Source organism: Diabrotica virgifera, chromosome 7 (genome assembly GCF_917563875.1).
Source record: "Diabrotica virgifera virgifera chromosome 7, PGI_DIABVI_V3a".
In the NCBI taxonomy this organism is placed as follows: Eukaryota; Metazoa; Arthropoda; class Insecta; order Coleoptera; family Chrysomelidae; genus Diabrotica; species Diabrotica virgifera.
Window position 1 is genome coordinate 148,899,478 of NC_065449.1, and position 26,780 is coordinate 148,926,257.

At 34.7% G+C, this 26,780-nt stretch overlaps 1 protein-coding gene across 1 annotated transcript in view; it reads left to right on the forward strand.

Moving 5' to 3' along the window:
• The window catches only part of LOC114334002 (probable ATP-dependent RNA helicase kurz), a 102,204-nt gene that overhangs the window by 26,347 nt on the left and 49,077 nt on the right, over positions 1-26,780 (forward strand). Inside the window, exons 3-5 of the mRNA XM_050656420.1 lie at positions 13,779-14,405; positions 17,753-18,027; positions 23,712-24,010. Coding sequence (XP_050512377.1) covers positions 13,779-14,405; positions 17,753-18,027; positions 23,712-24,010 — 1,201 coding nt within the window. The remainder of the gene's footprint in view (positions 1-13,778; positions 14,406-17,752; positions 18,028-23,711; positions 24,011-26,780) is intronic.

A 26,780-nucleotide genomic window follows, 5' to 3' on the forward strand; every position in this document is an offset into this window, starting at 1 on the left:
GTCTCCTAAATCCGAACTGAGTATTACTTATTCTCTCTTCAATATCCGGTATATTGTACTATGTATTACTTGCAGGAATATATTTAAAAGGTGACTCATAAGACTCATTGTTCGGTAATTACTGAATGTTGTTGCACGGAGTTCTTTCTGTTTTGTGACAAGAGTCGACATATACAAATCAGTTGGTTTAGTATTATGTTTATATGGGGTTGCAGTGGCGGCCGGTCAGGGTCGGCAGTGCCGACCCACACATTTATAGATATTATAGATTTTTTTAATATATAATTTAATTAGAGTTTATGTTTATGCTCATACAACTGAAAGCAAGACCAATCGACATCAATATAATTCAAGTGTATGCACCTACAACAGAAGGAACAGAAGAAGAGGTAGAAGAACTATACCGTAGCATTGATGAAGTCGTGAAAAGGTTGAAAAAGCAAGACCTAACAATTGTCATGGGTGACTTCAATACCAAAGTTGGGGCTAGCAAAACATCATCTGCAGTTGGACCATTTGGACTAGGAAACCGGAACGATCGGGGAGATACATTGGAAATTTTTGCGGAAGCAAATCAATTAGTAATAACGAACACCTGGTTTAAGTTAAACCCAAGGAAACTGTACACCTGGAAATCTCCAGGATTCTGTGGGAAGGATTGTGAGAAATCAGATTGATTACATACTAGTAAATAAGAGGTATAGGAACAGCTGTACATATGTCAAAACATACCCGGGGGCAGACATAAATTCTGATCATGTACCAGTTGTAGGTAATTTCAAAGTCAGAATGAAGAGGGTTACAAATAAGTCGATCAAGAGGTATGATATTAGAAAACTGAAAGATCCCAATGTTCAACTGAGAGTGATTGAAAACCTCAATACAAAGATGCTAAAATGCAGAAATGCAGGAACTATAGATGAAAGTCTAACCATCATACAAGAAACAGTGAGAGAAATAAAAGAACAACATCTGAAGAAAGATACAGAGAAACGGAAATCATGGATGACCGATGAAATACTCTAGCTTATGGATCAGAGACAAAAGAACAAAGAAAATCTCAAAGAATATAAAAGAATACATACCATCGTCAGAAGAAAGATAAGAGAAGCAAAAGAGAAACAAAAAACAGAACAATGTCAAGAAATAGAGGAGTATCAGAGTCGATATGACAATTTCAATGTCCATCGGAAGGGTGAAGGAAACAGCTGGAAAGTTCCGAAAACGCAGCAGCGGAAAAATAACAGATGATGAAGGCAATCTTGCCATAACCAAAGAAGATAAAAAGAAAGTATGGGAAGAATACTTGGGGAAACTTTTCCACCTTAGAGCAGGAAAAGAACCCACCATTGAAGATAATTCAGGTCCCGAAATCCTACCAGAAGAAGTAACCACAGCCATCAGACAAATGAAGGATGGAAAGGCACCGGGACTTGATGAAATACCTGCAGAACTGCTAAAGCTATTAGATGGAGCACAAATAAAAATAATAACTGAAATATTTAATGACATATACAAGGCAGGAAAAATACCAGCAGAGTGGCTCAAATCTGAGTTTGTACTGTTGCCCAAAAAACCAGGAGCAAAAGTTTGTGAAGACTATAGGACCATAAGCCTAATGAGCCATCTTCTCAAGCTGTTTTTAAAAGTCATCCATAATAGAATTTACCGAAAATGCGAAGAACAAATTGCGCCCAATCAGTTTGGATTTGTGAACGCCGTTGGTACGAGGGAGGCTTTATTTAGTGTGCAGGTGTTGTTTCAGAAATGTAGAGATGTCAGCTGTGATGTTTTTGCATGCCTGATTGACTACAAAAAGGCTTTCGATAGAGTCCGACATGAACAAATGATGGAAGTGCTGAAGAGGACAGGGATTGACGGAAGAGACCTGAAAATAATAGCTAACCTGTATTGGAATCAATCAGCAGTGCTCCGAATAGATGGAGAATATACAGATCAGGTCAAAATCTTAAGGGGAGTGAGACAGGGATGCTTAATTTCAGCGTTGATATTCAATCTGTACTCAGAGCACATTTTTGAAGAGGCTCTAAAAGATATTGATGAAGGCATCTCAATAAATGGAGTCAAGCTCAGTAACCTGCGATATGCAGATGATACAATAGTGTTTTCCAATACCATAGAAGGGCTGCAAAACATAATGAATAAAATAACTGAAACCAGTAGAACATATGGACTAGATGTAAACACCAGCAAAACCAGAGAGTAAATCTGTATGTGAACCAAATGAGAATTAAACGTGTCTCACAATACAACTATTTGGGCACTATAATCAATGAGTCGTGGGACAATACTCAAGAGATTAAATCTCGCATCGGAAAGGCAAAAAGTGCATTCTTGACTATGAGCTCTGTGTTCAAGAGCCATGACATCACTCTAAAAACAAAGATAAGGCTCCTTAAATGTTACGTGTATTCAGTGCTTTTATACGGAGTAGAAACGTGGACCTTGAAGGCGGAAACTCTATCGAAACTTCAAGCTTTTAAGCTATGGCTGTACAGAAGGATCCTGAAGATACCATGGACAGACAAAGTCACCAATGAAGAAGTACTATGGAGGATGAACACAACCGCAGATTTAGTCAACATCGTGAAGGGCCGCAAGCTGCAGTACTTAGGGCATATAATGAGAAATCAAGGCAGATACGAGCTACTCCAGTGCATTTTACAAGGTAAAATTGAAGGAGAAAGGACCCCAGGACGAAGAAAAATATCCTGGCTTGCTAACCTGAGAGCATGGTATAAAAAGACCTCAACACAACTATTCCGTATAGCAACTAACAAAGTCATCATAGCCAGAATGATCGCCAACGTTCGGAACGGACAGGCACCCTAAGAAGAAGAAGAGTTTATGTAATTTTTTGTATCTGTGAAAAAAAACTCAGATAATACAGACTAAATTTTATTCATGGCTTTAAAAAGGATTCGACCAATCCGAGCGTTAAGTGATCCCTGCGCATTTTCAAACACTGAATGATCCGAGCCATTCATCTGACTGTTCGGCTAGCCGACCCCAGCTCCTCCGTAGCTGGACGATTTACACGTAAAACTCAACGAAAAATACAAGTCGATGAGCAACCAAACATATATTTCTCCGTAGGCATTAAGCGGCAGGTACGGCATATTTAAATCTGCCGGTTTCATTTGGAAGCATCGGCAGAAATTGTAAAAAATAATCACGCCGTTTAAGTTGTCAGGAATTATCATTTATTTATAGATATATAATATCGTATACTCGTTATATAATATAATTATAGATAACTAATAAAATTGTTTAAGAAATACGATTTGGATTTTCTAATGTACTTTCTGATTCTAAGATATTTAGCGGCATGTCTAAAACAGTACAGAATGAACTAATAAACTGCGCGTCATAGAAAACGGGCACCCTAAAAATGGGTCATTTTTGATGTCGCGTATCTCCTTAACCTGTTGTCCGATTTAATTGATTTTTTGAATGTGTTATAGCCTTATTCTTTTTCAATATCCCTGTACTAATATTTTTGCTAAACAGGTAAATTTTCATTATATACAGGGCGTACGAATCAAACTGTGTTTTTTTCTCAAAGTTCGCAACACCCTGTGGAATATTCTAGCCTTTATACAATACTGAAATTAAATCCCGACTATAGCCTCAGGTTTTCTGAACATTCTGTTTTTTATTCATTCTCTTATGTTGGATAATACAAAAGTTATGTACTTTAACAACTAGTCATGTTCTTCATCAGTATAGCTTGTTTGTAAATAAGTGCGACAAACTTTAAGGGGCAATTCTGCATGAAAAAATAATGACCGTTTGCTTTATAAACTTATGTCCGCAAATGCTTCGTTTACGAGATACGGGATGTTGAATTTTTTTTACAAACTGACGATTTATTTCATTACCCTAAAACCGGTTGAGACATGCAAATGAAATTTGGTAGGTTGTAAGAGATAGTTATTACGAATTTTTTGACTTGCAATCAAGAATTCTTTATTCACTATTGGCGTGCATACGGGTAATATGACCGATCATATTACCCGTATGTACGCCAATGGTGAATATAAAATTCTTAATTGTATGTCAAAAAATGTGCAATAACTACGTCTTAAAACCCACCAAATTTCATTTGCATATCTCAATCGGTTTTAAAGCAATAAATAAATCGTCAGTTTGTAAGAACAAAATTCAACATCCCGTATCTCGCAAACATAGCATTTGCGGACATACGATTATAAAGCAAATTGTCATTATTTTTTAATGCAGAATTGCCCCTTAAAGTTTGTCGCACTTGTTTAGAAACACCCTGTACTGAAAAAGAACATGGCTAATTGCTAAAGTACCTAACTTTTGTATTATCCAACATAAGCGAATGAATCGAAAAACAGAATGTTGAGAAAACCTGAGGCTATAGTTGGGTTTTAATTTCAGTATTTTATAAATGCTAGGATATTCCACAGGGTGTTGCGAACTTTGAGAAAAAACACAGTTTGATTCGTACACCCGGTATACAATGAAAATTTACCTGTTTAGCAAAAATATTATTACAAGGATATTGACAAAGAATAAGGCTATAAGATATTCAAAAAATCACTTAAATCGGACAACAGGTTTAGGAGATACGCGACATCAAAAATGACCCATTTTTTAGGGTGCCCGTTTTCTATGACGCGCAGTGCATAATTAATTAGTTACATTTTGAATAACGTTATTGGATCTGAGCTTCAGAAAACCATTTGCTTTTCGCTAGAAATAGATGAAACTTCTCATTATCATGTCATTTACAATAATTATCAATTGTTGTCCGATACGCGTTACGTGGTAATATTTATGAGAGGTTTTAAGGTTGTACAGACGTGAGTAAAAGCTATAAGGCAGAATATGTTTTTGGTGTTTTAAAGAACAGATTAAAATTTTTTGATATCAAAAATAAATTGGTAGGGCAAACTTATGACGGCGCTGCCGTGATGTCTGGTGAATTGAACGGTCTCCAGGCAAAAGTTAAAACTATTACACCACAAGCTTTATTTGCTCACTGTCATGGGAATAGAATGAATTTAGTTTTGCAGGATACGTGTACAAAAATTAAGAATATCGTCTTTTCTTGCCAGTTTAGCTCGCCCAAACGGACTACTGTTTTAGAACAATTTGTTTCGAAAAAAATGCAAACAGTTTGTCAGACGCGATGAAATTTTAAACCTCGGTTAGTTTCCACTGTAGCAGATTTTCGTGAACAGCCTTTGGAAGTTTTTTTTTAATGTATTATCGAAGGCGACGATTGTGAAAGTTGTGATGTGATATCTTGATCCGTGAAGCAATCGGTTTGAAAACTTTCTTAAATGATTACTCTTTTAATACTCTTTTAAATATTTTTAAGAAAGTGTCTGCCCAAACCGATTTGATATTCATTGTTGTTCAAAATCAGTCAACTAACATTATTTATTTCAAAGATAGAATAAGAAAACTGGTGCAAAATCTCAAAGATTTTCGTAATGATAGTAGTTTTCAATATATACGCAGTGACGTTTTGGGTTCGCTTGATATTTCCGAACCACCCCAAAAAAGAAAGAGACATGAAACATATCTCGAAAAATGAGTATATTTTGAAATTTTGGATATCTACTATGTATTATGCAAATAGATACTCGTTCTTCGAATTTAGAAGATTGGCAAATTTTTGACCTCTTTGACGATTCAAAATTTAAAAGTTACCTTCGCCAAAGAACTTTCAAGATATTTATTATTACAAATTACTTAAAAATTACGCTGATCCAAATATTTTCAGAAAGTTAGATAAGTTACAAAATATGTGTAATTTTTTATAGTAAGTACTGCAATTCATTACAACATAACAAACTGATCATCAATTCTCTTATTACCACCAACTTCTGCTTTAAATGAACGGGATTTCTCTTGTCTCAAAATAATTAAAACATATTGTCGAAACACCATGAAAAAGATAATGTCAAGTAAACTAAACAAAAAAATCTCCTATGATGATTTAAACCTTTTAATTAGATGGTATGCCTATATGAGGAGACAAAAAGACCTTGCCGACCCTGTCTCTAAGGCCACGAGCCGCCACTGTGGGGTTGAGTCACAATTGTTGGTCTAATGAAAATTGCATTTTTTAATTAACTTCTGTTTGACATTTTAATTTCCACTCCGGAAATTGTCATCAGAAAATTAAAAAGAAAATTAGGTTTGAAAATTCTGAGAAAATATCATAACCTGATCTTTTTAGGTTATGTGTGTCACATAATTTTCTGATGACGATTTCTGGAAAGGAAATCGAAACGTCAGACGTTAGTTAATAAAAATGTAATTTTCATTACACCAGTAGCTGTGGCTCAATCCCATATAAACATACTATAATATAAAATAAGCCACAAGAACACAGTTTCAGAACCTTGCTAATCAGTTGGTACTTTAGTACTTCAATACTCACCTCATAGGGGCCGAGTACTTTTCCATTTTTTGCCATTTGATGGACCGGTTATGGTAATCTTTGTATAATCGTTTTATTTTTCTATCTTTAAATAATTAAGAAATGTAATTTTTGCATATAGTCCAGAAAGCCACTGCGCATCCGATAGGAAAAATATTCCGATTCGGATTTTTTGCACAATCGTACTCAAAAACGACCCCTTTTAACAAATTTGCATGTTGCCAGGACCAAAAGTGGGTCAAAAATTTTTTAAACGTTTTTTTTTTGTTTTTTTCCTTAAACTATTTTCTTTACATGGAACAAAGTTTTTTTAGGGTTTTTTGGATCATTCCAAATAGAAAAGGTCTATAATGACATTTCTCTAAAGTTGATAGTTTTTGACATAGGTATAAGCGATTAAAAATTGAAAAATTGCGAAATTGGCTATTTTTAACCCTCAAAAACTATGTGAAAAACTGAAAATTGAATGTTGCCAAGGTAGGTAGATATTCTTTAAACATCTATTGATGAAATCCCGAAAAATTTTTTGCAATACAATATTCAAAACTCCTTTGTTTTTTAATTACTAACCAAGCGTGCGCGACACTATTTTCCACCGACAGTATGGTGCAAATGAAAGGAATAAATTCGTTATTTCGTAAACCGGCGACTTTAAGTAAAAATCCCGAAACAGGTCGATTTTTATTTTTAAGTTATGATATTGTGGCATATATGGTATACTAGTGACGTCGTCCATCTGGGCGTGACGACGTAATCGATGATTTTATGAGAATAGGGGTCGTGTGCTAGCTCATTTGAAAGGTTCTTCAATTCTCTATTCAGTAATATAAACATTTATATAATTATTTATACAGGGTGTCGTTCTACTTCTTTTTTTGTGAAATAATTTAATTTAATAAAATTTTTTTTGGACATCCTGTATAAATAATTATGTAAATGTTTACACTACTGAATAGAGAATTGAAGAACCTTTCAAATGAGCTACCACACGACCCCTATTCTCATTTAAAAAAATTATCGGTTACGTCATCATGCCCAGACGGATGACGTCACTAGTATACCATATATGCCACAATATCATAACTTAAAAATAAAAATCGACCTGTTTCGGGTTTTTTCCTTAAAGTCGCCGGTTTACGAAATATCGAATTTATTTCTTTCGTTTGCACCATACTGTATACACATACAACGGTGGTAAATAGTGTCGCGCACGTGTGATTAGAAATTAAAAAACAAAGGAGTTTTGAATACTGTATGGCAAAAAACTCATCGGGATTTCATCAATCGATGTTTAAAGAATATATACCTACTTTGGCAACATTCAAATTTTAAGTTTTTCACATAGTTTTTGAAGGTTAAAAATGGCCGATTGCGCAATTTTTCAATTTTTAATCGCTTATATGTCACTTTAGACATATAACACTTAGAAACTGTAGAGAAAAGTCACTAAAGACCTTTTCTGTTTGGAATGATCCAAAAAAACCTAAAAAAACTTTGTTCCATGCAAAAAAAAATTATTTTAGGAAAAAAACAAAAAAAAACGTTTAAAAAATTTTTGACCCACTTTTGGTCCTGGCAACATGCAAATTTGTTGAAAGGGGTCGTTTTTGAGTAAGATTGTGCAAAAAATCAGAATCGGAATATTTTTCCTAGCGGATGCGCAGTGGCTTTCTGGACTAATACTTTTAACTGATCGTTGATATCTACTATAGTTCTTCCCAGAGCTTTCTTTCAGTGCGTCATAGGTTTTCGATTTCTTTCTTACGCATTAAGTTGGATGTGACGGAAAAAGCGGTACGTCTGTGATTATACACATTTATAACATTTATTCCAGTTGTTGATAGATGGCGCTATAATTGGGAAAAAATAATTTACCCATAACCTACATCTATACAATCTATAGTGTAGGAAACAGAGATTAAACCTCGCAAAATGGACACAAGTCTGGTTTTTTTCTGGTATATCAAGTGGTGCTTATTATGAAACTAATATTTTCTTAAAAAATTTCGCCCCGGAACCCCCCTTTTCATCCATTTAAAGGGGGTAATTTGTGGTTTTTGCGAAATGTAGCTCTTCCTGTAGGTTTTGCAAAAAATTTACTTAATAGTAAAATGAAGAGGACTATATTTCCTACTATTTATTTCCCGACAGCATATGTCTATCACACACCGTTTAGCGGGGGTGGCGCCCCAAAGTTGGCAAATTTTTAAAAAGCTGTTTTAAAAAAAAATGATTTTTCCCTAACTGTACTGAAAATTAAGAAGAAACCCTGCGGCAATTAATCACAAATAAGTGGCTGATTTTTTTGGTACAGGTTTTATTTAAAGGCAATTGCAAATTTTTTAATTACAGGGTGTTACATTTTAAAAAACTCCTTTTTATACCATCTGAACCGCCTATTCTAGAGTAAAAAAACTTTCTGCGATTATCCATGTACTGGTGTTATTGACAAATTTCTATAATGCACCCCCATTTTTCCCCGAACCACCCCAAAAAAGGGTAATTAATAAAGAAAGTGATTTTTGCTTTTTGACCCATATGGATACCCATATGGACCCATACAAAATTAAAGATCACTATTTTCTCTACAAATAAGGTCCGATGCATTTTTGCGTATAAGCAACCGTTACGGCACAGTGGCGGCGTAAACCCCAGGAAATTCTTTTGGCGGGCTCCAGTTTTTGTTTTTTTTTTTCGTCACCTATTCATTTTATTGATAATGTACTTATGCCCTATGCATATTTTATTTTCTTTGCACCCTAAAACCACAGTGGTGGCTCAAAATCAATTTTTGATTATTTTCTGTATTAATTCTCCTTTTATTTGGGTGGTTCTGGGGAAAATATGGGGGTGTATTATACAAATTTGTAAATAACACGAGTACATGGATAATCGCTGAAAGTTTTTTTACTCTAGCATAGGCGGTTCAGATGGTATAAAAAGGGGTTTTTTAAAATGTACCACCCTGTAATTAAAAAATTTGCAATTGCCCTTAAATGAAACCTATATCAAAAAATTAATCACTTATTTGTGATTAATTGCCGAAGGGTTTCTTCTTCATTTTCATTACAGGGAAAAATATTTTTTTAAAACGGCTTTTTTTTAATTTGTCAATTTTGGGGCGCCATCCCCGCTAAACGGTGGGTGACAGACATATGCTGTCGGGAAATAAATAGTAGGAAATATAGTCCCCTTCATTTTACTATTAAGTAGGTAAATTTTTTGCAAAACGTACAGGAAGAGCTACGTTTCGCAAAAACCACAAATTACCCCCTTTAAAGGAATGAAACGGGGGGCTCCGGGGCGAAATTTTTTAAGAAAATGTTAGTCTCATAATAAGCACCCCTTGACATACCAGAAAAAAAATTATTTGCCAATAACACCCTGATAATACCAGAAACACCCTGTATAAAAGAGCTCTTCCTGGATACGAGACCACCACTTAACACCACAAAGTATACGAATACTGGTCCTAGCATTTTAAAAGCGGAAGTAGAGAAAGCCATCAAACAGAGCAAAAATGACCCTGACCAAATACCATCAGACTGGCTCAAACTTCTGGATGACGACAATGTCTCACAATTAACAAACATTTATAACCATATATACGAGACTGGAATGATGCCACAGATATGGTTGGAGTCTACATTTATTCCACTCCCAAAAAAACCTAATACATCATCATGTAAAGACTTTAGACTAATTAGTCTCATGAGCCACTCTCTCAAGCTACTTCTTAAGATAATTCTTAATAGAATCAAGCAGAAATGTGAAGAGACAATGGGAAACAAACAATTCGGTTTCAGAGAAGGATTGGGAACAAGGGAAGCTTTGTTCTCAATGTTAACATTACTTCAACGATCATGGGAAGTACAGAAACCAATTTACGTCTGCTTTATAGATTTTGAGAAGGCGTTTGATAGAGTTCAACATGATAGGTTGTTTGAATATCTAGAAATGATTGGAATAGATGATAAAGATCTGAGACTTTTACAACATCTATATTGGAATCAAGAAGCTTCTATTCTGGTAGACGGCAAAGAAACAGACAAAATTTGCATTCAGAGAGGTGTCAGACAGGGTTGTGTGTTATCCCCAACTTTGTTTAACGTATACTCAGAAATAATTTTTAATGAAGCCTTGGAAGGACAATGTGGAGTTCGAATCGGGGGAGAAACTATTAACAACATCAGATATGCAGACGACACCGCAATCATGGCTGTAAATATCGAAGATCTTCAATTCCTTATTGATCGAGTCACTAGAGAATGCTCCAATAACGGACTTAACATAAATGCAACAAAGACAAAGTTACTTGTGGTTAGTAAACAAGACGTCGGCCCTATGCAACTAATTGTCAGTGATGAGTCAATAACAAAAGTTAACCATTTTAAATACCTAGGATGTTGGATAAACGAGACACTAAATCCGGATGAAGAAATTAAAACTCGTATAGAAATTGCAAGAGGAGCATTTATGAAACTTAGATCAACCTGAGCAACTCTCAGCTGAACTTACAACTAAGAATCAAGTTCCTAAAATGTTATGTGTATCCTGTTTTACTATATGGATGTGAAACCTGGATTATGAAGGTTAACATGATGAACAAATTAGAAGCCTTTGAGATGTGGTCGTATCGTAGAATGCTCAGAATATCTTGGGTTCAACGAATTTCAAACAGAGTAGGTCAAGGCGAAGGTGACTTAATGAAGATGATAAAAAAGAGAAAACTTGAATATCTGGGGCATATAATAAGAGGTAGCAGATACAGGATGCTGCAGTTAATACTCAATGGAAAGATCGACGGAAAAAGAGGAATTGGTCGAAAGAAATATTCATGGCTCCGAAACCTTCGTCAATGGACTGGCTTATCAGCAGATCAATTGTTACATGCCGCACAAGATCGAGAACGATATCGGCAAATTGTTATGGAAGCTACCCACGCCTAAAAATTTGGGCACGGTACTTAAAGAAGAAGATTATAACAAAACAAAAGCAAGTCTGACATTTAATAATGCGTTAGTTCGATGGCTCTACTCGAGTTATTAGGGAACAAAAAAGAATGAAGGAAATTGCTCCATGAGAAGCCGAGAAAATGCATTTTTTTAACGTATACCGATTTTGAACTTTGAGGGTTACATTTTCTCCAACCTAATTTTTGATTGGAATTTTGCTATTTTTGGCAATTTTCACACGTATTATCGATAGTTTTTATTATAATAATATATGTTATGAGTACTTTAAGGATATGAAAATTGGTGTGGAGAAAGAGGACAAAAATAAAAAGGTGATGATTTGAAAATTATGATCCTATTGTTTATATCTTTGCCGTAAATTCTGGTCAACTTTGACCGGTTGTATCTCAAGAACTACTCATCATAATTAAACGTTTTTTCATTTAAAAGAAGCGTCCTGCCGCTGTTTTTTGAGTACCGTTTTTATAATTTAATTTAGTTTAACATTTTCCCGAGATATTCTATTTGTTTATAAGCCAAAAAATTATTTATAATTTTAAAATATTCCCGAGGCCGCTTAAATAGTCCAATTTCAATTCTGTAAAGTACATTAGATAGGTATAGTGTCTTTTTATGAAAAAATCATAGTTATTCTTATGCATCATAATTATTGTCGTTATTATAGCGACCGTAAATTTTTAATTAACAATTCAATTGTTGCTAAACCGTTCGTTAAATTTCCATCGGCTTCTGGAATTATAATATATACGAAAAGGGCTTTTATATTACCAAGTTATTTAATTATTGATTAACAATTACTTATCTAAAAGTTTAGTTGAAAATTAAAGATTTTGTTGGAAAAACCCGCATTTTCCGGGGAAAGTTTTCATCTAAGTAAATCGGAAAAAGCACGTCTCTATGCAGAATTTAATTGCGGTGAATTTTTATTGGAGTGTTTTTGGTGTAAAGTTAAAATCTTTGGAGTTATAGAGCAAAAATTGAAAAAAACACGATTTTCGGGCGCCATTTTGTTTATAAAAAATGTAGCACACTATCTGCGGACTTTGCATACCTATATTATTAATACATACAATAATAATATTCGATTCCAGCAATAAAATTGCTGGTAAATAACTTTTCCCAAAAATGGCCTATTATCCGATAATCAGCCCAGACTATATAGAATGTTTCTCTTTAACTATGGTAAATATCAAGATTCCCTTTTAATGTGCATGTTCACTGTATTGGGACTTTTTAATATTTTATTATTGTCCCGGTTATTTATAGCGTTCTTCGCCTTCTGGTTCCTAGTTTCCAGCTTCGTCGGTCGTTCCATTCGCCAGGGTTAAGATTCCTTTCCGACATTGCCTTCTGAATGCCGCCTAGCCAGGATTGTTTCGGCCTTCCTCTCTTCCTGCTCCCTCTCCCTTGGCGTCAATTTTAGAATTTGTTTTGGCAGTCTGTCGTCGTCCATTCTTTCTACATGGCCATACCAGATCAGTTGTCTCCTTTGAATTTCGTCTATGATGGTTGACTTGACTATATTTCTGATTTGATAATTTTGTATTATTTTAAGCTTTGATTTTCTAGTCGATCTTCTCCAGAAGTCCATTTCCAATGCAAGTAGGCGTCCTTCCAGGGATTTAGTAAGTTGCCATGTTTCGCATCCATAGAGCACTATATTTTTAAAGATGTTTTCTTTGATTAGATAGTTCTTTTAACCATAGCATCGGGTTTAGGCATCCAATCACCCTTTTTCCTTTCACGATCCTTTGCTCTATCTCTTTTTCGGTGCGCCCTCTCTTGTTGATTGTTGTTCCCAAATATACATATTCCTCACAGTTCTTGATTGTCTCTTGTTCGTTAATTATTAGATATTTTGCTTCAGTCCCGATGCATAAGTATTGCGTTTTGTTTCTATTTACAGAAAGTCCCACTCTTTTTATGTTTGAAATAACCGTCTAGTCATGAATTCTAAATCTTCCTTATCCGCTGCTACTACGACTTGGTCATCGGCAAAATGTAGAGTATACAATGTTTTGTCATCGTCAAGTTGAATTCCCATCCCTTAACAAGATCGTCTCCAGTGTTTTAGTGCTTCAGTTAAATAGATCTTAAATAGTATTGGGGAGAGGCAGCATCCTTGTCGTAATCCTTTTGTTACTGGAAATTCTTCTGATTTTTTAATATTCAGTTATTTTAATATCATACATACAAGATATTTCTCCAATTCATGTTGCTTTGACTCAACCTTTTAGCATTTTTTCACACGTCATTAGAAAGCTCAGAGTATGGCTTAAACGTAACCATAATTTCTGAGAACTTACTACAATTTTGAAATTACATGTACTTAATACTTATCATTAATTTATTTTTAGAGAGCACACCTGTTAGATTCTCTTCAAAAATTCCAAGTATCTGCTGAAGAATTGTCGAAATTGACTTCCATAGCTTCAGTGCAAACTAAGGGTCTTAAAAGATACTTCCAAGAAGAAATAAATTCGGAAAAAGTAAAATCGGAACCGAAATCAGAATTAAAAGAGACAGATGTAGAATTAGCACCTAGTAAAAAACGAAGGAAACTGTTAGAAAGTAACGAAACAAAGAAAACTGATGATCCAAATGTTGTTGGGTTTGATGAGAGCAGCAGTTCAGATACTAGTGATGAAGAATCTTTTGAAGAGTCATTTGAAGTTAACAAAAAAGGAAATACTCACGAAAATGGAATAGAAGCTGTAGAAATTAGTCCTGCTCCTGTCAAAGAGGAAACTAAGGAGACTATTAATAAAGAAAACAAATTAACAAGTGTAAAAAATGAGGATTCTAAAATAAATACTGCTTCACGAAAACCTGCAGTTTATGTGGATGTGATGAGAAGTGAGGAAATCCAGGCTGCCAGACTAAAATTACCCATATTAGCTGAAGAGCAACATATTATGGAAGTCATCTATGAGAACTCTATTATTATAATAGCTGGAGAAACTGGAAGTGGAAAGACTACACAAGTAAGTGATTTTTTGTGATTACCATATATAAATAGATGTTTTAAATAATATCTTCTTCTTTTTCTTCTAATTCCATGACCGTTTTCGATCGTTGGATATCATGTTGGCTACGATATTCGCTATCGTGACTTTGTTGACAGCAGGTCTGAATAATTATGTAGTCGATTTTCCGTATCATTGTCTTAGATTTTTCAACTATGATGTTCTTCTACCAGGACCAGGTTTGCCTTGATGTAAAATCAAGATGATCAGATGTAAAATATCATATTTTTCAGGGTGTGGACAATTCGATGTAATATAAGGTTCGAATTGTTTTCTAATGATCTGTGTCCGTTTCTTCCCGATCGACGATGATAAATAAATGTTTGAGGTCGTGGAGTAAAAAATATGGTTTTATTGACAGCTACTGAATTATTACACTACAGGTGTTGATTAGGTAAAATTGTATAATAGACTGCCCTAAATTGACAACTACTGATAATTACACTCGGCGTAATTTCGAACAATGACTTACGCACTTGTTAATGAGGTAACTATTCTAAATAGACTGCGACTCAAAATAGTCCCTTAAGCTTATTTGTAATCTCACCAAAATATACAAATCATCAATAAGTTGCATGGTAACAAAACTCAAAACTTTGAACACGTTGAAAGCTTGCAACTACAGTTTAATCGAGGAATCTCTTGCAAAACCATGAAGTACAATTGGAAATACCACGATTTGGCAATTTATTTAGGTTGCACGAAGTTCACTGGACTTTAATAATTAAACTGTTAATCAATATGTTTCACAATTATACACGGTGAAACTATAAAAGTTTAGGAAGTTAAGAATAGTGTGAGATTACAAATTAAGGGATTAATTTTAGATTGAACAGGGTCTCATAATGTGACCGAAGTATTTCAGCGTGCATCTCTTTATTATATTATTATATAGTTGTGTTGCTTGCTTCAGCCGTTTAAGGACTTCCTCATTTCTAACTCTGTCGTCCCAGCTTATTTTTAGTAGTCTTCTGTATAACCACATCTCACAGGCTTTCAAGCGTTTTAGCATAGCCTCACATAAAGTCCACACTTCCACTCCATACAGGCGGGTTGACATTACTAGTGAACAATGAACGTGGCTCACGCTTACGTATTTTGCCCGTGCTATTGTTAGATATTTTATTATCTATTTTCAAACTCGAGCAGTACATTTGTATTTATGCATTGCATACAAATACAAATGTACTGCTCGAGTTTGAAAGTAGATAATAAAATATCTAACAATAGCAGGGGCAAAATACATAAGCGTGAGCCACGTTCGTTATTCACTAGTAATGCCAACCCGCCTTACAGTAGGACTTTAAAGATATAGCAATATGTCATTCGAACGCGAAAGGCAATATTACGATCGTGGCTGCAAAGTATGTTTCTCATTTTTACAAAGGTAGCTCGGGCTTGTTCTATTCGGCTTTTAATTTCTGCGGTTGGATCCCGGCTCTCATCGATATTACTGCACTACTCAAATTTGATCGTCGGTATATACAGCCCAATATAGAAATTGCATTGTTAATTATTTGATTTGTTTAGAACCAATAAAACATACATACATTTATACCAGTTTCATTGGAGTCTTCTTCTTTAGAATGCGTTAGAGAATTATCTTACGGTCAGACCTCTGTCTTCTGCTGCATGTAAAAGTTCGCTAGTGTTATTTATGCCTGTTCAGTTCTTATTTCGCAGCAGCAACATTTATTTGTTACCTACTCCTCTCTTGTCCTCAATCTTTCCTTAGATGATTAGTTGAGGGATTGCATATTTTTCCTCTCTAGTATGGTATAACTAGACCCAAACCCAGACATAAAAAGTGAAAGTTATCCTCCAACACCAAATTGTTCTATATGGTCCACATAATGTTCAGAAAAAAGTCACACCATTTTGAGCGTCGGGCTTGGGGGGGGGGGAGGGGGGAGAAATCGCTAAATTCGTAGTGTTTTACGATTTTCGTCAATATTTCTTTAGCATGAACAACCTTCTATACAAAAATATTCTACATAAAATTTGAAATAAAAAAGGCCCTAAGACTAATACTTCTAAAATGAACGGTTTCAAAGTTACGGAGATAGTATATTATAATTGGTCCAAAAAAAGGCCTAACCCAGACATCTAAAGTAAAAGTTTTCCTTCAACATACAATTGTTCTATATGGTCCACATATTGTTAAGTAAAAAGTTACACCAATTTGAGCGTCCGGTTTGGGGGGGGGGAGATGGGGGAGAAGTCGGTAAATTAGTAGTTGCTTTAAGTTTTTCGTCAATATTTCTAAAACTATGTTTGATCAAAAAACAGAAATGTTCTACGTGAAATTTAAAACAAAAAAGGTCCTATACATAATTGTTATAAAATCAACGGTTCCAGAGTTACGGAGGGAAAAAGTGGAGGTTTTCGATACTTTTTATATTCTTTGGGCAATTTATAGAAATTTTCTTTAACAGGATTGTGTTTTGTAAATAAAATTTGCTATTTCAGTGGCCGATGATATGTTAGTGATAAGCCCTTGAAGAAACGTCAACCTCACCACCCAAAATCATCATCAATTGCCCAGATAATATAAAAAGTATCGAAAACCTCCACTTTTCACCCTCCGTAACTCTGGAACCGTTGATTTTATAACAATTATGTATAGGACCTTTTTTGTTTTAAATTTTATGTAGAACATTTTTGTATAGACCATTGTTTACGCTAAAGCATAGTTTTAGAAATATTGACGAAAAACATAAAAAAAACTACTAATTTACCGACTTCTCCCCCATCTCCCCCCAAACCGGACGCTCAAAATGGTGTAACTTTTTACTGAATAATATGTGGACCATATAGAACAATTTGGTGTTGGAGGAAAACTTTTACTTTAGATGTCTGGGTTAGGCCTTTTTTGGACCAATTATACTATACTACTTCCGTAACTTTGGAACCGTTCATTTTATAAGGATTATGCATAGGACCATTTTTATTGCAAATTTAATGTAGAACATTTTTGTATAGAAAGTTGTTCATGCTAAACCGCATAGTTTTAGAAATATTGACGAAAAATCTAAAAAAGTACGAATTTACCGATTTCTCCCCCCTCTCCCCCCTCCCCCCCCCCCAAACCCGACGCTCAAAATTGTGTGACTTTTTTCTGAACATTATGTGGACCATATAGAACAATTTGGTGTTGGAGGATAACTTTCACTTTGGATGTCTGGGTTATGTCATTATTTTGATCAATTATATCATACTACTCAGGATATGGCCCAGGTATCCAATTTTTCGTACCTTGTATATTGCCATTGGCGTTTATGATATTACACTGATTTTTTTGATAGGTACCACAATTTTTATATGAAGCTGGATTTGCACTCGATAAACAAATCGGCGTTACGGAACCGAGAAGAGTAGCTGCGATTTCCATGTCAAATCGAATTGCACACGAGATGAATTTAAGTACGAAAGAAGTCAGTTATCTAATTAGATTTGAGGGGAACGTGACTGATGATACGAAAATCAAGTTTATGACTGACGGTGTGTTATTAAAAGAAATCCAAAGCGATTTCTTGCTTAGTAAATACTCTGTCGTGATTTTAGACGAAGCTCATGAAAGGTATTTATATTTATATTAAACGGTAATTTCAATCTAATCAATCTGAATCATTTATATGCGCGATATCCTTATCGAAGGAAATATGGATTACATTTCCATGTATACACTAGCTAGACGTCACTAGACATAAAAGTAAACAGTGCAACAAGTGAAGGGTCCAGGACTATATTAGCTCAATGTACCCGTGTGTCTAGTAGCATGGCGATTGTTGTACAGTCATTACATACATATTACATTTTCATGTATGTACATAATATTGTTTTTAGCCAAGCCGCACACCAAAGAAACATGAAACGAAAAACATGAAACATGAAACGAAAAACATGTTTCATGAAAAGAAAACACTGCTAAAAAAATCTCAAAGTCCGCCTACTAATGAAACGAGTGTGATTCATGCTCATGACACATTTTTATTTTCGGAGAGTCTCATAAATGGCCGGATATATATTTGTTTAGCAGTGGTTTATTTCCATGAAACGTAATTTACGTTTCATGTTTCTTTGATGTGCGGCCGGGCTAAGGCTAAGGCTTTAAATTTGAACTCAAGTGTTCATAATGGCTACATTTTCTGATTAACAGAAGTCTATACGTTTGTCGTTTCTCTCATTGTGCATTCCCAGCCCTTATTCACAATATCGTCTATTGTTCATTTGTTCATTTTCGCATTTAAATCTCACAGTATTACTGCTATTTCATTTTTTTTTATAAAATATAATAAACTTTGTAGATTTTCGTGAAACTGTTCCATTTTCTTTACCGGGTTTGTTTAATACTTGTGCGCATACCTACTTGTAATAATAAGTTAATATTAATTGGGCTACCGTTTACTTGGACCAGCAGCATGTTCGAGTGGGGAAAAACTGATCAGCTTTTTCAATTTATTCATTTAAAGTAAGTTCAACTCTATTCCAATGTTTCTTGTGATTATTTCCTGAATAACATATAATTTTTTTTCCGATTTGCCTACATATTTCCCGAGTCGGGCTATAATAAAGTTACAAAAACTAAAATGATACATTTCATTCAAATTTCCATTGAACAGTTTTTACGACAAATACTCTTTAGAGTTTTTTCCTCATCCGGCTCGATAGACCAATGTGTAAATTCAGTGTCATTTGTCAGTTGTCAGAAATTTCACACAGCGAGAACTAACGTGCTAGGAGCCTAATTTTTAAAGATTACACTCTAAATCGGGGCCTTTCCCTTATTTATAATAAATTCACGGAATTAAAAACAATACGTGTATTTAAGATTATCCTGAACTTTTTACATATGAAAAAAGACACATATTTCAGCGTTTTTGCAATACAGTAGGGTGCAAATGCCTGGAATAAATTCGATATTTCGTAAACCGGCGACTTTAATGAAAATCCCGAAACAGGTCGATTTTTATTTTTAAATTACGACATTTTAGGACGTCATATATATGGACGTGATGACGTAATCGATGGTTTTTTTAAATGAGACTAGGGGTCCTGTGATAGCTCATTTGAAAGGGTATTCAATTCTGTCTGCAGTAATATAAATATTAACATAATTGTGAATACACAGAGTCCAAAAAAATTTTTTAAATTAAATTAATTGACAAATAAGAAGAATGTATGTAATTTATTTAATTCAAAATACATTTTACTATTGTCAGAAAACACAAAAAAAATTTATTTGACAAATAAGCATTGTTTTTCGCTTAAATTCAATGTTCAAACCAGCCAACCACCTGCCACTTGGAAGTTTGAACATTTAACATAAGTGAAAAGAAATGCTTATTTGTCAAATAAACATTTTTTCTGTTTTCTGACAGCATTAAAATTTATTTTGAATTAAATAAATTGCATACATTCTTCTTTTTTGTCAATCAATTTAATTTAAAAAATTTTTTTGGACATTGCGTATAAACAATTATATTAATGACGAAGTAGTTTTCAATCCTAATAGTAAATTATTAATATTGAAAATATTAAAAATATTACTAAAAGATTTTTAAATTGAAAACTTATTGGTACACTTTCCTGGTGACACCTCCAAGACTTCTACAATTTGCAAGTCAAATGGATGCTGCAGTGAAGACGAGAGGGAAGGAATTCTACACTATGCAATTCACATCCCCTGTCTGCAGCTGGTAAAGTTTCAACGGAAAAATGCACATGTATACCATTTTTATTCAGTTGCAATGCGAAGGCAAAACAATCTTACTTTTCAATTAGAATACGGAGTGCAGTCCAGTCCCTTGAATCGCGATTTTCGGCTCTTATTGGAGCCTTCATCGGAAAGAACGTAGGCACTGTTCTCCATATTTTAACTGATTCGCATCGAGAGGTTTTCCCACCCATTGCAACTGAAGTGATGATAGTAGGTGGCTAGCGCCATCTGGCATTGAAAGACGGAGTAGTTTTCAATCCTAATCTTCTTCTTCTTCTTCTTCAGCCTGTGTTCGTCCACTGCTGGACATAGGCCTCTTCCATTTGCTTCCATCGATTTCTACTCTTGGCAATTCTCATCCACTGTTTGCCCGCGACTTGTTTGATATCATCTGCCCACCTCTTCTGCGGTCTGCCTACTCCTCGCCTGTTCTCTCTTGGTCTCCAGTTTGTTAGTCTCTGTGTCCATTTTTCGGGATTATCTCGGGCAACATGTCCGACACATTGCCACTTCAGCCTTGCTATACGTTCTGATCCTAATAGTAAATTATTAATATTGAAAATATTAAAAATATTACTAAAAGATTTTTAAATTGAAAACTTATTGGTACACTTTCCTGGTGACACCTCCAAGACTTCTACAATTTGCAAGTCAAATGGATGCTGCAGTGAAGACGAGACGGAAGGAATTCTACACTATGCAATTCACATCCCCCGTCTGCAGCTGGTAAAGTTCCAACGGAAAAATGCACCTAGTTACTCTACGGAGTAATACGACTATAAAATAAAAATGTATACCATTTTTATTCAGTTGCAATGCGAAGGCAAAACAATCTTACTTTTCAATTAGAATACGGAGTGCAGTCCAGTCCCTTGAATCGCGATTTTCGGCTCTTATTGGAGCCTTCATCGGAAAGAACGTAGGCACTGTTCTCCATATTTTAACTGATTCGCATCGAGAGGTTTTCCCACCCATTGCAACTGAAGTGATGATAGTAGGTGGCTAGCGCTATCTGGCATTGAAAGACGAAGTAGTTTTCAATCCTAATAGTAAATTATTAATATTGAAAATATTAAAAATATTACTAAAAGATTTTTAAATTGAAAACTTATTGGTACACTTTCCTGGTGACACCTCCAAGACTTCTACAATTTGCAAGTCAAATGGATGCTGCAGTGAAGACGAGAGGGAAGGAATTCTACACTATGCAATTCACATCCCCCGTCTGCAGCTGGTAAAGTTCCAACGGAAAAATGCACCTAGTTACTCTACGGAGTAATACGACTATAAAATAAAAATGTGTACCATTTTTATTCAGTTGCAATGCGAAGGCAAAACAATCTTACTTTTCAATTAGAATACGGAGTGCAGTCCAGTCCCTTGAATCGCGATTTTCGGCTCTTATTGGAGCCTTCATCGGAAAGAACGTAGGCACTGTTCTCCATATTTTAACTGATTCGCATCGAGAGGTTTTCCCACCCATTGCAACTGAAGTGATGATAGTAGGTGGCTAGCGCCATCCGGCATTGAAAGACGAAGTAGTTTTCAATCCTAATAGTAAATTATTAATATTGAAAATATTAAAAATATTACTAAAAGATTTTTAAATTGAAAACTTATTGGTACACTTTCCTGGTGACACCTCCAAGACTTCTACAATTTGCAAGTCAAATGGATACTGCAGTGTGCTTTAAACATTGATTGATGAAATCCCGAAGAGTTATTTGCAATAAAATATCGAAAACCCCTTTGTTTTTTTAATTGCTAATCAAGCGGGCGCGTCACTGTAGTATAAGTGAGGAAGTTTGAGTTTGCATAAATTCATTATCTCGAGAATGGGCAAATTTCAAGAGAAATCCTTAGACAGGTCGATTTTTATTTTTAAATTAGGACTTTTTGGCATATATGTAATACTAGTGACGTCATCCATCTGAGCGTGATGACGTAATCGATGATTTTTTTAAATGAGAGTAGGGGTTGTGTGATAGCTCATTTGAAAGGTTATTTAATTCTCTATTCAGTAATGTAAACATTAACATAATTATTTATACAGGGTGTACAAAAAAATTTTTTCTTCTATTTGTCAAATTTAATCAAAGTTAATTTAATAAAAATTTTTGTTTGTACAACCTGTATAAATAATTATGGTAATGTTTATATTAGTGAATAGAGAATTAAATAACCTTTCAAATGAGCTATCACACAACCCCTACTCTCATTTAAAAAATCATCGATTACGTCATCACGCTCAGATGGATGACGTCACTAGTATTAGATATATGCCAAAAAGTCCTAATTTAAAAATAAAAATCGACCTGTCTAAGGATTTCTCTTGAAATTTGCCCATTCTCGAGATAATGAATTTATGCCAACTCAAACGTCCTCACTTATACCACAGTGTCGCGCCCGCTTGATTAGCAATTAAAAAACAAAGGCGTTTCCGATATTGTATTAAAAAAAACTCTTTGGGATTTCATCAATCAATGTTTAAAGAATATCTACCTACCTTGGCAACTTTGAAATATTTAGATAAATGTCCGATTTAGGGTTAAAAATGGCCGATTTCGCAATTGTCAAAATTTTCAATCGCTTATATAACAAAAACTATTAACTTAAGAGAAAAATCACTAAAGACCTTTTCTGTTTGGAATTATTCAAAAAACCTAAAAAAAATTTGTTCGATGCAAAAAGAATAATTTTAGGAAAAACCCCTAATCTTTCCCCTCGCCTGGCAAGGTCTTATGCTCTTCAGAATCGCCTGTCATTGTACACATTTCTTCTAAATGACTTACTCAAACACATACTTAAATTTAAACCTTACAGGAGAAAGTTTATTTTACCCCCTAAATTTGCACTTTTCGATTCACCTGGTAGATACACGTGCACCGCTGAGGCCTGCCAGGTCATGGTTTTTAGCCTTGATGTGGTATGAATTATCACTAGAAAAATTTCTAGCCTTACAGGACGACCGTTAGTCGGAGAGTTCACTAGCTCTTAGACTAAAAAGTAGCTACTGCTCCGATCACGGGTTAAAATTTCACGTTATCAAATAAATAGAATGTCAAATGTAAGTTTTGCTTTAAAATTTTGGTGCTCCATTAGGTTTTCCATCTTTTGCGTTAATTTGCCGGTTATTAGCGCGCTCATCACTGTATTTAAATATATATTTTTTAAGAATCTGTATTAATGTAAATAATATTTAGCATTTTTTACTTGTATCGTATCTGTTGGATCGAAATAATTTTTAAAAAGTGCCCATCCATTAGTTTTATGAGCTGCATTTGTCCAACCGCATAGTAATTCAGACAAAACTGCAACAGATGAATAAAAAATTATCGATAACTTCGGATTCAGCATTAAAAGTAATGTGGAGGTAATGATAAAACTGGAAGTATTTCTTCCGTAAAAAAAAAAGAAAAACACGCTTACCTACTTACTATTAAATTTTCTGATATTTTACTTCCGATAGTTCTATGTAGGGTGAGCTTTGTATTTCGATTTATAAACGTGAAAAAGTTAATATTGTCGCCCCTTTGTTTTTGTAGATCAGTATATACAGACATATTAATTGGTCTGCTTTCCCGAATAGTCCCCTTAAGACACAAGAGAAATGACCCTCTTAAACTGATTATAATGTCTGCTACTCTACGTTTGGAAGATTTCACAGAAAACCAACGTCTATTTAAAAATCCACCACCGGTTATAAAAGTAGAAGCTAGGCAATTTCCAGTGACCTGCCATTTCAATAAAAGGACCAACGAAAATTACTTAAAAGAGGCTTTTATTAAAGCTGTGAAAATTAATACAAAACTGCCGGATGGAGGAATTTTGATATTTGTTACGGGTGAGTATTGTTACACTGCTTTTTACTTGGTTTCATATCTATCCATTAGCAGTTTTTCTTAATTACCGAACTATATTAACATATGCTATCCCATTTTGACATCATTTGGTATATGGACATAAGGTTCTCTCTTGGGTCATACCAATATCAATCCCCTTTATCGGTATGTCCTGCATAAGCATCTCCCCAGGTCTTCTTTGGTTTTCGTCTCATACTCCCCTACTCATCCTTAATTTTATCCGTTTTTGTCACTCTACTAATTCATCTGTGTTCTTATTTCCGCCATATTTATGCATTTGTTGTTTCTCTTTTTGTTTAACTGCCCAAAATTCAGTTTCGTACATCATAATTGGTCTTGTGGCAGTTTTATGAAATATTCCTCTCAGTTACATTGAACTCCGTAACACCGTAACTCTACTGCATCTCTACTACTCCCTTACCATCTAATGTTATATGTAATTTTATTTGTACTGGTAACTCCATCTTTAAATGACTACTCTGTTTTTGTTTGAAATGTTTGCTACCAAAAATTGCTCTCTAAGATCTTGTCTCCACTGTGCTAGTTTTTGATCTAAATCTGTTTCAGTATTTCCCGGTATAGGGGAGAGGCTTGTACCTTGGATCGGATTTTTTCAAAGCTCGATTATTTGTAAGTTTTTAAATTTTAAGGAAAGATTTTTGGACTAACTTGTAGTTTACACACCATAATGTACTATATTAAAAGGTCATTTGAATAAAACAAAACCAAACACATTTTTTAGAATTTTATTTATTACAGCCAATTTAGTCCATGGTACAAACCGGTAATATACCTTGAACCACGTAGTCTTGTACGTTGAACCACCTGTAAAACTTTAAAAATACATACAAAAAATTGTGTTACTCAACATTGAACCTCTTAAAATATAAATCAAATATATGTACTCCTTTTTGCCTTTCAGACAACCCAGTCTGACTTAGCGGTTTAATTGTTGAACACTTGGGTCAGAAAATTTGTTGCTGTTCGGAATTCTCTTCAGATACTGGACCGTTAACTAGGGACTTACAGCTGTTACTTGTGCAACATAAAAATGTGTCTTTCTTTTTTCCCATTCATTTTGTACGGCCCAACGTACAAAACGTGCTAGCGGTCCAAGGTACAAGACTCGGTTGAAAAGAAAACAAATGTGAATTTAATCTAATATAACGATTTTGTTATATTTCTCACTATGTTGTTTAAGTACCTGTTCGTATAGGCATACACATCCTATGATTTAATTTACGATATCTGTTAACACAAAAATTAGAAAAAAATATCTATCCTATAAATAGTTACTTTTCACGAAATAAAACAGTATATTTTTATGATAGCCGCAAACGATTTCTAATCACGTTTAACAACTAACCACAGAATGACGACGATTGTAGGAGAACTTGAGGTAAGAAACTCAAACAGTTCGCACCCAAAATAAAAAAATGAGGTGGCCCATGGTACAAGCTGGCCCAAGGTACAAGCCTCTCCCCTACCATAAGTATACAGTAAGTACCAGGGAGTGTTGTTTTGTAGTAGCTCTGTTACCTGATCCAACGCTAATGAGAATAAATCAGAAATAAGTACATTATCTCCCATACCAACCTAACATTAGTTGTTACTGCAGCATACATGTCTTTCATAATCTTCATTTACTCACCGGAAACTACTTTCTTATTTAGCACACACCACAAAATCTTTCCAGAGCTCTATCATATGCTTTTCCAAGATCAATAAATACCATTTGAGCGTTTATATAATAATGAAATGTACATCTGTTACCTTGCATAAATCCAAATTGGAATAATCACTGCGTTCCATATTTTTCATGGTGGGATTAACTAGTTTTATGGCTCTGTAGTTTGTGCATTGTTGTAGATCTCCTTTGTTTTTCTAAACAGATACTAATATATTCTAAGGACGTCCAAAATTCCAGACCTCCATAGACTTTCATAATGCTATTTAAGGGACGTCTCTAATTAGATAAAAATAATAACACCAAATACATACCAAATGTTCTAGGAATTACAATTTGAATTTCACTAATATTGTTCTGAAGCTATTTTCTTGCGGCATCGTATGCAATTTAATATTTTAGTTGAAAATAAACCACAATTTTAGTTTGAAATTAAGTTTATTTGATAACGAGTTCATCATCATTCTCTTTGCCTTATCCCTATGCGTGGTCGGCTTCCCCAATTGCATTTCTCCACACAATTCTATCTTGGGTCATATCAATGTTAATCCCCTTTACCAACATGTCCTGCCTTATCGTCTCCCCCCTGGTTTTCTTTGGTCTTCCTCTCCTACTAATTCCAGGAATCTGCACTTCAGCTATTCTTCGTATTGGGTGATTAACGTCTCGACGTTGAACATGACCAAACCATCTTAATCTATGCTCTCTCATTTTGGCATCAGTTGGTGCCACACCTAGACTTCCCCTAATATACTCATTTCTAATTTTATCCTTCTTTGTCACTCCACTCATCCATCTAAGCATTCTCATTTCCGCCACACGCATTCGTTGTTCCTCTTTCTTTTTCACTGCCCAACATTCAGTTCCGTACATCATAGCCCGTCTTATGGCAATTTTATAGAATTTTCCCTTCAGCTTCATTGGAATTTTTCTGTCACACAACACACCACTCGCTTCTTTCCACTTCATCCATCCAGCCCTAATTCTACTGCATGCATCTCCATCTATTTCTCCATTACTCTGTAATACCGATCCCAGGTACTTAAAACTATTGCTTTTTACAA